General features: G+C 44.5%; 1 protein-coding gene across 3 annotated transcripts in view; it reads left to right on the forward strand.

Annotated features, from left to right (window-relative positions):
- INSR (insulin receptor) overlaps positions 1–16,277 on the forward strand; it is a 130,558-nt gene that overhangs the window by 92,835 nt on the left and 21,446 nt on the right. For 2 of the 3 annotated variants that reach the window (XM_079917504.1, XM_079917505.1), the window contains exons 10-13: positions 3,888–4,089; positions 6,237–6,272; positions 10,896–11,170; positions 12,777–12,916. In XM_079917504.1, the coding sequence (XP_079773630.1) occupies positions 3,888–4,089; positions 6,237–6,272; positions 10,896–11,170; positions 12,777–12,916 (653 nt within the window). The remainder of the gene's footprint in view (positions 1–3,887; positions 4,090–6,236; positions 6,273–10,895; positions 11,171–12,776; positions 12,917–16,277) is intronic. The other variant, XM_079917506.1, reaches the window with a different exon arrangement.

The raw sequence follows: 16,277 nt of genomic DNA on the forward strand, positions 1-16,277 counted from the left end.
TGCCTGTTCGCATTTCTAAACATCACAGCGTGAGGACACGCTCTGAAGACTCCTGTCAAAAACAGACACTCCCCATGTCTTGGCATCATTTCCCTCTGGAAGTTTCTCCTCCTTCCCTTCCTTATCCACCTCCCCTGGTAGGGGTGTAGCTGTGTTAACCCACGCAAGACTTCCCTCCGAAGCTAGAAACACAGCCGATGTGTGGAATGGTGATTGGCGAAGTCAGGGAAGAATTTTCGCCCCTAATTTTAGACCCTTAAGTTGTAAGGACCAGAGAAAGCAAAGAGTCGTCATCTCTTCCCTCCTGGGCTTTCCATTCAAAATTTATACTAATGACACATTTTTTTCCAGTCTTTAATCTCATTTACTTAATGGGCTTCCATCCATCTACAGGAAAAGGGAAAAATATTTGAAGCCTCAAGCTAGTGTGTATAAATTAGTTTAAGATTATTTTAAAAGTGGGTTTTAAAAAAGCCCATCAAACTGGAGAAACAGAAGTCTTGTTTTTTCGTTAGTGGTTTTGTTTTGTTTGAGTCTATATAAAGTATTTTTCCCCCAATCCCTAGACTCTTTTTTATTTTTATTTTTTAAAAATTTGATTGGAGTATAGTTGATGTACAATGTTGTGTTAGTTTCAGGTGTACAGCAAAGGGATTAAGTTATACATATACCTAGATTCATTCTTTTTCAGATTCTTTTCTCATAGAGGTTATCACAGGATACCGAGTACAGTGCGCTATACAGTAGATCCTTGTTGGTTATCTATCTTATATACAATAGTGTGTGTATGTTCATCCCAAGCTCCTGATTTATCCCTTAGTTGTCTTGTTGTTGTTGATTGGTTGGCCTGTATTTCTTTTTCTTTAGAGGTTTTGAGTTACTGGTATCCTCAGACCTTGGGGCCGCTGATGAGACGTGGCTGAGGTCGGGAGCCTGAGGTCTTCTCTGACCTGCTGTAGGGCTTTGGGCAAGTCACTGAGCTTGTCACTGGCTGCCTCCTTTTGGGGAGAAGGGGCGGGAGGCCAGATAATCTCTGGACGCTGTCCCAGCTCTAAGATCATGTGCTATATGTATGCGTGTGACCTCATCCCCCGCCTGAGCAGAGGGTTGCAAACGTGATTTATCTCCTTGGATGCTTTATATAACTTGAGAGCAAGCAAAGTCATAGGCTCAGCTGTCAGCTGTCGGCCCTGCATGTGAGTAACCGAAACCGCCAGCTAGAACTGCCAGCAGCATCAGGATAGGCCATGTTTTCTTTTTCTCTTTCTTTCTTTCTTTTTTAGAGCAACAACTTTTATTCTGGAAGTCTGAATCTCTCATTACCATATGACAATTTGACATGGTTTTATTTGTAATGATGCCAAAGTTTATGTAATTAAAAAATAAACTTACCAAGGATGGATATCGTATGATGCAACTCTTAGGAGGTCCCTAGAGGAGTCAAATCCACAGAGACAGGAAGCCGGATGGTGGGTGCCAGGGGCTGGGGGAGGGGCTGGGGAGTGAGTGTTTCATGGGGACAGAGTTTCAGTTTGGGAAGATGAGAAAGTTCTGGAAAGGGAGAGTGGGGATGGTTGCACAATAATGCGAATGTCCTTAATGCCACTGAGCTGTGCACTTAAAAATGATTAGGATGGTAACTTTTTTGTCATGTACATTTTGCCACAATTAAAAAACCCAAATACACACACAAATTAATAAGCTTTCTAACACACGCAAGATCGAGAATTTACTAACCGTGCCCAGTAGTAGCTTCCTTTAGTATCACAAGTGGTTTTTTTCCCAGCTTTATTGAGGTGTACTTGATAAGTAAATGGCAAGATATTTAACGTGTAAATTGTGATGATTTTGTATACATACAGATTTTGAAAGGATCCTTCCCATCTAGTTAATTAATACATCTATCACCTGATATATTTATCTCTTTCTTTGGTGAGAACTTTTAGCTTCTCCTCTGATATCGAATTGCTTATTTCATTTATACAGTACAGTCTTATCAACTATATGGCTTTTTATTGTGGAATATATATAACATAGAATTTACCATTTGAACTACTTTTAAGTATACAGTTCAGCGGCATTAAATATATTCACACTCTTGTGCAACCGTCCCCAGCGTCCATCTCCAGAACTTTCTTGTTTTCCCAAACTGCAAACTTTGTCCCCATTAAACACTGACTCCCCACCCCCTCCCCCATCCCCTGGTGCCCGCCTTTCTACTTTGTCTCTATGCATTTGACTGTCCTAGATACCTCACTATATAGTCACAGAAAATCCACGGGGCACCAAGTGTCATGCAGAAGGGGTGACAGGTGTCAGGAGCTATGTCCATGCCTGATCAAAAGTCCCTTCCTCCCCAGAAAAAGATCAGGACCCCACCCCAACCTTTTACTAAGGAAATCTGAAGGTTTTTTTTTTTTTTTTTTATCCATAATGCCATCAATAGCCCCTCCAACAGCTAACCCACACAGGTGATTCCATGTCTATTAATAAACGTTAAGAAGAAGTATTTTTTAAGGATTTTGCAAAGCTTCCGAGTGGGTACTCACCATTCACAGGAAGATACTTTGAACTCATTGTCTAGCAGAGCCATTGAAAGGGAGAGGAAGAGATGGAATTTCCCTTGCTCAATAGATTCGAGTAGGCACCCAGGATCAGGGGCGTGCTTTTTGCCCTTAAGGAGTAACCTACCTCCTCCAGGTTGTACCAGAAGTGACAGGCAGCGGGCATCCCCGGGACTGGACCTCAGGGGTCAAGACACACCAGCTGTGTTACTTAAAAAAACAGTGTGGTATTTTTAAGAGCATGACCTTGAGCAGTTGTTCTTTTTTCCCTTTATAAAAAATTCTCTTTTCTGTGCTTCTTGGAAAAAGTTCTTCCCCCGATTTCCTTTCATGTCTTTCATCCATCACTGTTGACATTGGGGGCCAGATAATTCTTTGAGGTGGGGGCTGTCTTGTGTCAGGTAAGATGTTGAGCGGCATCCCTGGTGAACACCAAAATGTCACCAGACCAAGCCCGTTGTCCTGCCGAGCGGGGTGGGGGGCAGTGCGGAATCACCCCTGCCCTGGTGAGAACCACTGCTCTGCTCTGACTTCCGTTTTCCTGAACGGATTGTAGATTCTTTCATTTGTGCTGCAAAGTTTGGTTGCTCAGTATAAACTCTGGGTCTGTAAGTCTGACCCCTTAGAATTCCATTGGAATTCTGCTCTGTCCTCTTATCCCTTTATAGTTACCTGGTTGATTGATGATTCATTCATTCAACTGTGACTTGGTCCCCAGTCCTTTTCTAATGCCACCTCCCATCATTCTCTCCCTTATCCCCTTCCAGCTACACTGGGTCCTTGGCGTCTTCTGACATGCCAAGGAAATTCCTACCTCAGGGCCTTTGCACTCACTCTTTGCTGTCTGAATTGCTTTACACCAAGATATGTGCATGGCTCATTCTTTTACTTCCTTGGGGACTGCTTAGTGGTCATTTTCTCAGAGACATTCCCCCCCGCCCCAGACACCCTCTGTCCTTTCACCCCACCATCGGACCCATGGCATATGTATTTATTAGTTTATTGTGTATTCCTCCCACCCCCACGTACCTCGTCCCCTGGAATGTAGGTTCTGTGAGGGCAGGGACATACCTCGTCACCTTCAGCATCTAGCCCTATGGGGTTGTGGTGTCTGCCATTTTCCTGCTGCACATCCACAGGTGCCTTCTCAGTTGTCAGGACCCTCCAGTGAGAGATCTTATTTTTCCCAGTAGACCTTGAACAAAGACCCTGGCCCCGAGCTCTGTCCCCTGTGCCCAGCAGCTCTGAGAAGGCCCCCTTTGCTCTGCGTGTATGTATGTGTGCAGTGGGGTGGAACTTGAGCTCCGCTCTGGCTTTCTCCAGGGTTGAAGCTGCCCTCCCGGACCTGGTCTCCACCGTTCGAGTCTGAGGGGTCCCAGAAGCACAATCAGAGTGAGTACGAAGAGTCTGCCGGTGAATGCTGTTCCTGCCCGAAGACCGACTCTCAGATCCTCAAGGAGTTGGAGGAGTCCTCATTCAGGAAAACATTCGAAGATTACCTGCACAATGTCGTTTTCATCCCCAGGTCAGCATTTGTCATTGGCTTGGGGTCTGGGGTCCTTATTTAGGGAACAAGATGCAGACGCAGAGAGTGGGCAGAGTCCACGCTGAGCCACTTCCCTGGAGGGAGGGAGAGATCTTGCGATTTCAACAACTACCGTACCAGGAAGAGTGAATAATCGCCAAAAAAGGTGGTGGTGGGGGGTGTTTTTAAAAAACTCAACCTTTGCTTTCTTTCATTTATTTTTGGCTGCGTTGGGTCTTAGTTGCAGCACATGGGATCTTTGTTGAGGCATGTGGGCTTCTCTGTAGTTGTAGCATACAGGCTCCAGGGCGTGTGGGCTCTGCAGTTATGGTGCACGGGGTCCAGAGCACGTGGGCTCTGTAGTTTGTGGCAAGCGGGATCTCTAGTTGAGGCACGTGAGCTCAGTAGTTGTGGCGCACGGGCTTAGTTGTGCCACGGCATGTGGGATCTTAGTTCCCTGACTAGGGATCGAACCCGTGTCCCCTGCATTGTAAAGCGGATTCTTTACCACTGGACCGCCAGGGAAGTCCCTGAAGACATTTCTTTCTGATGTCTCATGGACTCTTTACCCCAGCCTCTGGCCTCATTCTGAGTTCTGAAACGATCTCCATTAGATTCCCAACAATTGATTATTATCTAATAGATGATTATAGATAATAATCAAGAATCAATAGATTCAATTATTAGATTAGATGACCGAGAAGTGCCTGTCTGGCTCCATGCTTGGTTTGTGGATGAGTCTCAAGCTCAGTGCATTCTCTTTTTAAAATCTATGTCACCTTCTTACCCTTCCAGAACTTTCCATGACCTCTTAAAAACTCCGGAGCTTCTCCTATTTAAATATTTTTCCTTTAGTGAGCGAAGGGGCTTGCTTGCTGATGCACATCTGATCTACAGAGAGGGCTTGCCTTAAAAATGATGCTGTTTTTTTCATACTTCTTTACCTTTCCTGCAAGCAGAGACACTTAGGTAGAATGCAAATTTCTGTGGGTCGCGGGTTAGTTTACCTCTCTCGGTTCCTCAGTTTATTCATCTGAGGAGTGGAGAGAAAAGTGGTTCCTGCTTTTTAGGATTGTGGGATTATACGAGTGATACGGGGATTCTCAACCTTGGCGCTATTGACATTTGGAGTCAGATCGTTCTCTGGGGTGGGACCGTCCTGTGCGTTGTAGGATGTTGAGCAGCGTCCCTGGCCTCCACCCACTAGATGGCAGTAGCACTGCATCTTATGAGTTCATGAATTTTTACAGTAACCCACTGAAGCACTTGCCATCTCCTTTTTAGGGGTCCAAAGCCTGTGGTTTTGTTTGTTTTTGCTTATGAATGACTCTGCCCAGGGTTTTTTGTTTGTTTGTTTGTTTGTTTGTGGTACGCGGGCCACTCTCCAGCCGCGGAGCACAGGCTCCGGACGCGCAGGCTCAGCAGCCATGGCTCACGGGCCCAGCCGCTCCGCGGCACGTGGGATCTTCCCGGACCGGGGCACGAACCCGCGCCCCCTGCATCGGCAGGCGGACTCCCAACCACTGCGCCACCAGGGAAGCCCTGCCCAGGTTTTTAATCAAATGTGTGCTGAGGGCTTTCAGCTGCCCCTCCCTCTCCACACTTGACCTCCCCTCCCGCCATGGACTTCACCAGAAGGCTACTCAGAAATGTCCAATACAATTGGCCATTTCCAAAGTATATCGACACCCCCCCCCCCCACCCCCACATTTACATCAGGATAAAACAAGATTCTAAAACGCGTCTCTTCAAAGGCCCAGCAATGCTCCTGGGAGAGGTTTCCCCAGAACCATCAATATATAACATTTCTTCTTTTCTCTTTCTTGCATTCTTATCTGACCCTGAGTCCAAAAGACCACTAAATGACACAGCCCAGGCCTGGAGGTAGTTACTGTTTTACCTGTTAAAACACTGACTTTAGGATAATGGCTGAGTCAGTTGTGAGGTTTAAAAGTGGTGTTAAGTTTGACATCCCATGGGAATCCCAGATGACCAGGTCTCTGCGGGGTGTTTTCTCTGCTTCCCCCCTGCCCCCCAGCCCCTGGCTGTGTTCTCTGCATCTGCTGGGGAAGGTGTGGTTCAAGTGATGGGAACAAGTGGTCCATGGTCCAGGGCTGTCCTCAAAGCGGCTGGTTTTGTTTTCACAGAAAATCCTCTTCAGGCCCTGTTGCCGAGGACACTAGGTACGACTCACCTGTGGGACGTAGGCGTGGCCCGTGGTGGCTGCACAGCGCGGGGCCAGTGGGCCAACGGGTCAGGAAGCATGTTGGGCCCCTTTGAGACCCCAGGGGGCTTCTGTGGTTTGACGCATGCACCGCTCTGCTCTGCCGCGACCAGGCGCTTCACAAATTCACACGTTAAGTGCCTTCACCCTGAAATGGGATCTGGGCGTGAAGGTGGGGGGAAAAATCCTAACTAACACACTCTTACTAAAACATAGAATCGAGGGCGTACTTTCTGGGCACCTCCTAGGTGCCGCCCATTTTTTCCTCCATGCATTTACTAACTACACATTAATTTATCTAGCTGCAGAACTGTGCCCGGCGCCCAGAGTCGAAACCACTTAGCGGCAGGTAGTGGGGAAGGCTGATCCGGGAGCGGAACATTTTTATTGGGGGTGACAAGGGCGGGATGACAGGTGTGAGTGAGCACAGGTGTGCCAAGTCTCTCAATTCCGCTGAGGATAGTCAAGGATGCTCGCCTTTGACGTGTGTCTTAAAGAATCAACTATGCTTCAATATTAAAAAAAAAGAAAGAAAAAAGAAAGAAAAGAAAAGAAAAAAAGAATTAAGCAGGGGGCGTGTCCTGGAGGAGAGTACAGGCAGAGAGAACTTGGGGAAAGGCAAGTCGGTGGAAAGAATCCTGGACTCTTGGGAAGAACAGGAGAGACTGGAAAGGCAGGGTAGGGGCCATGCGGAGGGACTTTATTCTTCCAGCAGAGGGTTTATTTATTTATTTTTAGGCCGCGTGCGGTCCCGATCTGCCCTCTAGTGGTCATTAGGCATATAATCTGTAGTAAAGAAAGGTCTAGAAATTTGAGGCCTTGATCCAGACGAGAGTTTATCAATGTCAGACCTTTTGACATTTGGGGCCAGATCGTTCTCAGTTGTGGGGACTGCCCCGTGTATTGTAGAATCATGCGCTGTATCCTTGGTCTCTACCGCTTTGAAGCCAGTGTCACACCATACCCCAAATAGTGACGACCAAAACTGTCTCCAGACAGGCCAAATGTCCCCTTGGTGGTAGGACCATGAGCAGAGTCACTCCTGGTTGAGAACCACTGGTCTACTGTGAGACTGTGGGATAATAAAGTGCTGCGTATGTAGGGAGAGAGGGAAGTCAGCTGATGCTTTGTCATGGGGGTGTCTTTCATGACCACGTGGTCTTTTTGGGTATAATCCTTCTGGTGTATGCATAGTTAGCCTGTTTGAGGCCATTTATGTTTCCCTTTGTTCAGATATCAACTTGTCAGTGGTTATTCACGAGGCCCCAGTGTCTCTGTCCTATTTGGAAGACCCATCTGTGCTTGCACAGAAATGTTCTGAACCTTGCTAATATGCATGCATCTTTGGTTTAATAGCTTTGGTTTCCATTCAAGAATGTCACTGGTCTTTTCACACAAAAAAGACCACAAAGAAAATCTTAGTGAGTACTCCCGAAGTAGGGTTTGATTTCTGACTACAGCGCAATAAAAAATGAAGGTAAACTTCAAAAGATTGAACAGAAAACTCTACTTCCTGGTGATTAAAAGTGGATCACTTAGACTTCTGTTGGGTGAAAGTCGAAATGGAAACTTTCATTAAAAACCGTTTGGAAAATAACGGAGACGTGAACGTCACATACCTTCACTTGTAGAATATTGCCAAAGCTGGACTTTGTTGCAAATTAGTAGACTTAAATGGTAAATTAAGAAAAAGCTTTAAAATGTAAGATATAATGTATTAGGAAGGGAGGGGAAAATCAATATAGCTTAACTTGTGGTAAATGTAATCAAAGGGAGATACCCACAAATAACTAGAAGAAGGTGATGTAAAACTGAAGTCTGACAAAGATTTTACTATGTTGCAGTCTATGGATAATCATGAGCTATTAGATTTGAAACTTTCAGAGAGTTGAGAAATTTTAACTTGTCCAAGCTAATGCAAGAAGCAGCAGAAAGATATCCTAATAACCTTGGGAAAAGACTTTAAAAAAAAGTGTCAATTAATTTCTTCAAAAAAAAAAAAAAACAAGACCTCAGGCTTGGAGAGTTTTCTAGTTGAGTTCTTTCACACTCTCAAAGAGCAACTATTTTCTGTAATACAGAAACTTTTCCAGAGCATAGAAATCTATGGAAAATCTTCCCAGTTCATTTGATAAAACTAACATAGAACCCCTTAGCAGAACCTGACAAAGATGCTATGTTGAAAGAAAACCCAGAACCAGCTAATATGGGATTTTAGATCCACATGTCCTAAATAAAACACTGTGCTGGCAATATCATTTATCTCACAATGCAAGGATGGTTCAAGATCAGGCATTCTGCTAATAGAATCTAATTCATTAAGAGGTGCAGTGAGGAAAATCACAATAATCTCATTCAATAACATTTATTAAAAATCATTAATTTAGAGAAAGGGAGGGGGAGAGGCCTTTTATAAAACTAGGAATAGAAAACTTCTGCAACAAGATAAATATTACCTAGATGAAACCAACAGCTGAGCTAACATCTTTCTTAAAACTATTCCTGTTAGCTTTGGAAGGAAGCCAATCTCATCATTACTAAGGAACATTTCTCTGGGTATCTAGCCAATGCAGTGATACAGAAATTAGAATTGTAAGGAATGGATTGTGGGAAATAAAATCATTGATATTTTCAGGTATTCTAGTGCAAGGGTAAGCAGACTACCTGGTTTTGTCAATCAGTTTAATCGGAATGTAGCCACGCCCATTTGTCTGCATTGTATCAGTGGCTGTTTTCAAGCTGCCATGGCTTGAAAGCCATCGGAAGTTGAATAGTTGTGACAAAAATCACATGTCCCGCAAAACCCTAAATATTTACTATCTAGCACTTATGGGAAAAGTTTGCTGACCCTTTTTCAAGTATGTTCCTTGAAAACCTAAGAAAATCAACCCTGAAACTCTTAGAATGAGAGTTTGGGAAAGTAGGTACAATAGAAAGAAAAAAAATGCAGTAGATATACTAGCAACAATTAAAACATAAATCAGGCGAAAGGTCCCTTGCATGATTGCCCTAAAACCTTAGTAATCCCATCTAAAATTAGCTGTAAAGGAAAAAAAATATATTTAAATTGCTGAGATATAAACTTACGTAGATAAATGTGAAAGATTCTTTCAAATCATTTCAAGAAAACTCACTGGCACACAGCAAACCAGGGTGAATCGATAAAGGATTAATGTCCTTTGTGAATGAACAGCTCAGGAATAGGAATGAGGAAGGCCCTAGAACTTCATAGAAAGGATGGGCAAAGGGTGGACAAATCCTTAGTGAAACACAAAAGAATCAATGAAGGACAGAAGACTTTACATTCAGCAGGACACAGAGGTGCAAATGAAGCAGTAGAGTAATGCTTAAAAAATTTCTTTCCTGAGGTTGAAAATCTGAAAAAGAAAAATCAAAACAAAACAAAAATTCCTTTTAACCCTCAACGTTGCCAAGATTATCCTGATGTGTAGTTTTCATGCGTTACTGGTGAGACCACAGTCAGTACAAAGGGTCTGGAGGATAGAAGTTTAGCCATACGTGTAAAGAGGCATAACCTAGTGATTGCTCTTCTCAGAATCTACTTCTAGGAACTAATAAGACAATCAGATGATGATCAAATTAATATTTATAATAACAAAAAATTAAGAATATGCTTACATTAAAAAATAAGAAGATGACTAAGTAAATTATGGCTCACGTATGAAATGGAATAGTCTACAGTTTTCCAGGTTTTCTGCAATGAGCACGTGGTACTTTCATAACGAGGAGGGAGAACCTTTACATTGAAAAAGAAAAAATGTAAATTCTGTCCTACTTCAAACATTATGTTTTCAGGGAAATATCTGAGAATGCTTCTAATACAAGTGAACAAAGTGTATTATAAAACTAGCTTGGTCCCCATCATACCCATACATAATAAAAAAATTGCCCAAAGGACACAGTGGCCAGCAGAATAATGAGTAAATTCAAACTTTCTTGATACCGTTTTTTTGGATTTATATATTTTTTAGGCTATTAACATTTTTCTTCATCTATCTTTTTAAGGAGGAAAATGTGCCAATCGCAGACATTTTTTGAGTTACCGTTAGCAACCTGAGTGATAAGATTCTCTTCCCAAGAACTGAAGTATAATCACTTAGATTATGCAGGTGTCCTAAAGGGTCATAGGACCAGAAGCATTTCTCCTGATGAAACTGGTGATGTTGTCAAGCAGCTTGGACCATTTGCCAGGGCTTCCTGAAAAGCTAGACTCTTACACGCTTTCGGCATCTTAACACTGACCCTGGCTGGGCTATTAACCTGCAAAATGAGAATATGAAATCAAGCATGTTGAGGGGAATATTGGTGTGTCTCCTACGGATGGTCCTGGAGCCCTTTCCCCCCCTACTTCCCTCTTGGGGTGCACCTGCCCGACATGATGCCTATGAGGGCATCCTGAAAACTGCTCTGGGTTGTAATTCCTGGAAATTAACGTTGTAATCCACACTCCCCCTGGAATCTCACTGCACCGGCGGTCTTTGGTTTTAAGCCTTTTATTCTCCGGCAACGTTTTTTAAAAGATGGTGATTGCCTGACCGGGTGTGTCCTACTGTCGTGACAGGCCGTCGAGGAAACGCAGGGCCCTTGGTGATGTGGGGAATGTGACAGCGGCCGTGCCCACCATTCCGGGATTCCCCAATACGTCCTCAACCAGCGCACCTACGAGCTCAGAGGAGCACAGACCATTCGAGAAAGTGGTGAACAAGGAGTCTCTGGTCATCTCTGGCCTGCGTCACTTTACTGGCTATCGCATTGAGCTGCAGGCTTGCAACCAGGATTCCCCCGAGGAGAGGTGCAGCGTGGCTGCCTATGTCAGTGCCAGGACCATGCCCGAAGGTGGGTCAGCTCGCATCGTGGGGCCAAGAGCCCCAGGCTGACCAAGGAAAAGCCTTCCGCCCTCTAGGCAGCGTATACGTGATTTTAACTTATTCGCCTCAATCATTTTTCATTTTCCCCCAGCTTTATTGAGATGTAATTGATGTATAACATTGTGTAAATTTAAGGTGTACAATGTGTCGGTTTGATGCACTTACATATTGCAAAAGCATTCTCGCAGTAGCGTTAGCTAACATCTCCGTCAGGGCACATAAGTACCATTTCTTTTCTGTGGTGAGAACATTTAAGATCTACCGTCTTAGCAGCTTTCAAGTATACAACAGAATATTGTTAACTATAACCACCATGCTGTACATTAGATCCTCAGAACTTATTCAGCTTATCAATGGAAGTTTGTACCCTTTGACCAACATCCCCCCATTTCCCTCACCCCCCACCCCCCCGCCCCTGGGAACCACCATTCTACTCTCTGTTTCTACGAGTTCAGCTTTTTTATCATCCACATATAAGTTAGATCATACACTATGTGTCTTTCTCTGTCTGGCTTTTTCCCTTAACATAATGCCCTCAAGGTCCATCCATGTTAACCTATATTATTTTGTAATTATATGAGTCATCATAGCCATTATATAAACTTTAGAAAGTACACACGGGCCATAAGAAAAATAAAGTAAAATTAAGGAATACTTATACAGTGTATTAGGGTTCTCCAGAGAAACAGAACCAACAGTGTAACTGAAAGTGGGGTCCGGCTGCTTGCTGTTCAAAAGCCAATAAAGGGGCAAGGTGGGTGGAAAGGAAAATTTGCTTTATTTTGGATGGTGGCAACTGGGGGGTGAGGGGAGGGCGGACACTTGTCCAAAGGCCAACTCCCTCCCAACGACAGTCAGTAGGCAAGAGCTTTTCTAGACGGAAGGAGGGGGCTACATGCAGAAACAGCACAGTCAGCTCTGACAGTCATCTTGAAATTGGTCATCAGTGGTCTGACCAGCGTCATCTTGATTGTTTTAAGTCTGGTTAGTCTTTAGTTCCAGGGTTGGTTTGTTTCCATTATTTTGAGGCCAATTCTTGGAATTGTGGCAGCTTATGTCATGGGTATAGTCTGGTCATCATGTAGTTAACGTGTCCACCTGGCGAGGGTTTCAGTATCTATAAGACAGCTCACAGGATAGGGCTCAGAATATTATCTATAGCCCTTGAGAAGGAACTCAAGGTCCCTGACTTTGCTTAATGACTAAATTATTATTATTTGGTCTCCTTTGACTGTTTTCCTTTGTTTCTGCATTTTCTCCCTTCTCTGATTGAACTTATTCTTTGGCTACAGTTTTTCCACAGACAAAAGGCAGGCGGAGGACATGGGGGACACAGACCATAGGGCCCCTGCTCCATTTCAACAGGATGTGACATAGATCAATCGATTGATAGACAGACAGACATAAATATGTAGAGAATCCCATGAGACGAGCTCTATATGTCCATTCTCCAATATGGGAAATGGAACACAAGAAAGTTACGTACCCAGTTTAAGGTCACTCAGCTGCTAAGTGGTGGAGGTGGGATTTGATCCAGGGATCGGGTCCCCGCCTCTAACCACTGCCCCTTACAGCCAAGGCAGATGATATTGTTGGCCCCGTGACCCACGAAATCTTCGAGAACAACGTCGTTCACTTGATGTGGCAGGAGCCCAAGGAACCCAACGGTCTGATCGTGCTGTACGAAGTGAGTTATCGACGATACGGCGAAGAGGTAAGATCCTTGACGCCTGGGGATGTACCTCCTTCTTCTTCTTAAATGCTGGCTCTAGTGCTTCTCTCATTAGGTGCTTTGTCATGAGGACTCAAAGCCTTGATATGTGACTTTCCAGGGAGATGGGTCAGAAATGTCAAAATGTGAAAATAATATGTCTCTCGGGACCAATGAAGGGCAATACATCCTCAGAATAACCCAGATGAGCTTGGTACTGACTGAAGCACCCAGAATTTAAACATGAGGCATCCAAGGTTTATAAGAATAGAGTCAGGATTCAAACCCAAGACTCTCTGATGTTCTAATCCAGGGGTCGGCAATTCTTTTCTGTAAAGGGCCAGATAGCAAACACGTTTGGCTTTGCGGTGCGATGGTGTCTGATGCAAATACTCAACTCTGCCTTTGCATTGTGTAAGCTGCCGTGTAGACAATACGTAAATGAAGGGGTGTAGTTGTGTGCCAATAAAACTTTATTTGCAAAAACAGGCAGCAAGCAGGCTGGGATTCGCTGGTCCCTACTCTTAAGCCTGTCACCACTGTGGGGCGGATCTCTATCCCCAGAAAGGGCTTGGGGTCTACACCTGTCAAGAGAGGCACTGCTGGGGCGTGGACCTGATTAAGGATATTTCTCCCCTTTACTGGGTGACTTCAGGCAGATGTCAAGTTACCTACCTGAGTTTGACCCGGAGGGTGTACCCTGCCATCAGTTGAGCCCTTTGCAATGATCCATTTATACCTCACAATGACCCTCTAAGGGAAAATCTGCTAGCGTCTCCATTTATGGCTGAGAGAATGGAAATTTGGGGAGCTGAAGAGACTTTCTCAAGGTCATACACCCAACACTCAAACGCAGATCCTTGGGCTCTGGTGCCTGACGTCGGTAATTAAGGGTGATTAGGTGGATCAGAGGTCATTTTCTGTAAAGGGCCAGGGAGTTAATACTTTCAGCTTTGGGAACCATACAGTCTTGGATCAATTGCTCAACTCTGCTGTTAGAGCTCCAAAGCAGACACAGACAATACAACAATGAATGGGAGTAGTTGTGTGCTAATAAAACTTTATTTACAAAATCAAGCAGTGGACCGGATTCAGCCTGCGGGCCCTAGTTTGCCAACCCCTAACAGAAATTGTAGCAAAACTGTCCGACTTCTTGGAACTTTGAGGGAGAGTCATCCTGTAACCAGGTGGGCAGAGCTTGGCTTCCGCAAGCCAGAGAGGACAGATGGACCTCTCTCTGTTGATCCTTCCTGGGACCACATCTCTTGATGTCCAGATATTCAGCTTTGATGATGATTTAGAACTGAAATCTGCAAACTATCATCTGTGGACCAAATCTGACCCTCGGCCTGTTTTTATATGTCCTGCAGAGCGTTGTCAAAAGAAACAAGGAAAACTGTGCACCAGTGTGAGTCCAGTGGCCAAGCCCAGCATCAGTATAGGAGGGGATCCCTCAGGGGTGTATAAAGAGAGGCATGATTCATAGGGAGCCGTTATTGCAGAGTTGATTTAATATCTTATCCCAATCCCTGTTCTAAGGAAAGAATTCAAATTTGGGGTGGTGGTAAAGCTTTCTGCATAGGATTTTCACCAGTAGCAAAAAGTACAAGCCACTAGATGTCTGTCCATTGGAGAATGGATACATAGAGGATGGTATATCCACAAAACTCGCGGATGTACAGCCCTTTACAATGAGGTTGGGGGTGACCGTTGTCCAGTATAATGTAGACGTTGAGATGACAGGCTCTGGATTTCAGATCTTCCAAGCTGTTATTCTTCATCTTCCACCAGCAGCCAAGAAACACCCCCCCACCCCATCCAAAGTAGCTTATGACAAAAGGGAAGCTTATTAGCTCCCATAACTGAACAGTCGAAGGAGATCAGGCACAGCTGGATCCAGAATTCCTTTGAATCTGTTGCACCTCAAGGGCTCCTTGCAGTGATCCCAGCAGCTCCTGATCGTCCTGTGATTTTAGTGGTTCCAATCTTCATATCCTCTCAGTGCCAAGCCTAGAGGGAGAGAGAGTCTGTGTCCCAGCATTTCCAGCCATGCTGAGGTCACGTGACACCCAATCGTATGACCATGACAGTGCTGTGTGCTGATTGGCTCAGGCATGAGGGTTTTAAAATAACAGCTTAATTGAGGTACCTTCACGTACCATAAAATATACCCATTTAACACATACAATTCAATGATTTTTAATACAGTCACAGTTCCGCAACCATCACCACAATTTCAGAATATTTTCGTCACCCAGCGAAGAAAGCCCACCTCCTTAACCATCAACCCCCAATCTTCCCTGCTCCCTCCTCCTCCAGCCCCTGGCAATCACTAATCTGCCTTCTGTCTCCATGGAGACAGGTCTCTGCTCCTGAGGCCAACTCATCCCCATTTGCCTGGAATTTCCCAGGTTTGAGCATTGAAGTCCTGCATCCGGAGATAATCTGGGTAAACTGGGACAGTTGTTACCCTACTGGCATTGGACCCAACCCTAACTTCTCGCAGCCGCCTTCACTGGCCTGCCTCTCTCGTTCCTGGAGCCCAGGTGTTGCCAGTAGGAATTCTCACCACCAATCTCCACCATAACCTCTGCCCTGCATAGCCCTGGGACCTGCATGGACCCTGATCCTAGACAGACGAGCCCTATTTGCTCTTTAGGGGAACAGGGGGATAGAGGGAAAATTAGGAGTGAGAGGTTACAATACGTTAAAAGAAAAAAAAAAACTTATAAGCAAAACTGGGCGATTATCTCCATTTTCCATAATTGTCTAGCATCACTTTGGTAAAGTAAAAAGTAATATAAAAAAACTATTTTTATACCGTTTGTGCTGTTGGGATATGATTTTGCTAGTTTTACAAAATTCTCTCCAGCATTTGGTGGGAGGTCATTTTTCCCCCTTATTTGCTAGTTTAACAGCCAAAATCACCTCTAGCTGCATTGTTTTTGATTCTGCCTCTCCTTGAACCTTGCATTAGAGTCATTTTTCCCCTCACCACTTCCCTTCCCACCTCGGGGGATCCTGGTACCAGGGACCACCCCCATCCTGGAAAGAGCATCGATTTTCAGTTTTTGTGCCCTTATATCCTTTGCTTCAGTACGTTTTTGCAGTTCTAGCTGTTTTTTTTTTTTTCTCTTGTTTGCACAAACTTCTGTAATTGGCTTTGTCACTCTTCATCAGATTTGCTTCTTTTTTGTTTTGCTTTTTTGGTGTCTATGGAGAGAGCTGCCTCTAGTTCCTTCCAACATGCTCCCTTCTCCATCCCCACCCCTCGAGGTACATGGCCAGCACTGTAGGATGTATTTCCCCTTTATCCCGGATAGCAGCTACCTTTCGTTTCTATATTTGCTTATTTGTCCCTTTC

Source organism: Stenella coeruleoalba (genome assembly GCF_951394435.1).
Source record: "Stenella coeruleoalba genome assembly, chromosome: 3".
In the NCBI taxonomy this organism is placed as follows: Eukaryota; Metazoa; Chordata; class Mammalia; order Artiodactyla; family Delphinidae; genus Stenella; species Stenella coeruleoalba.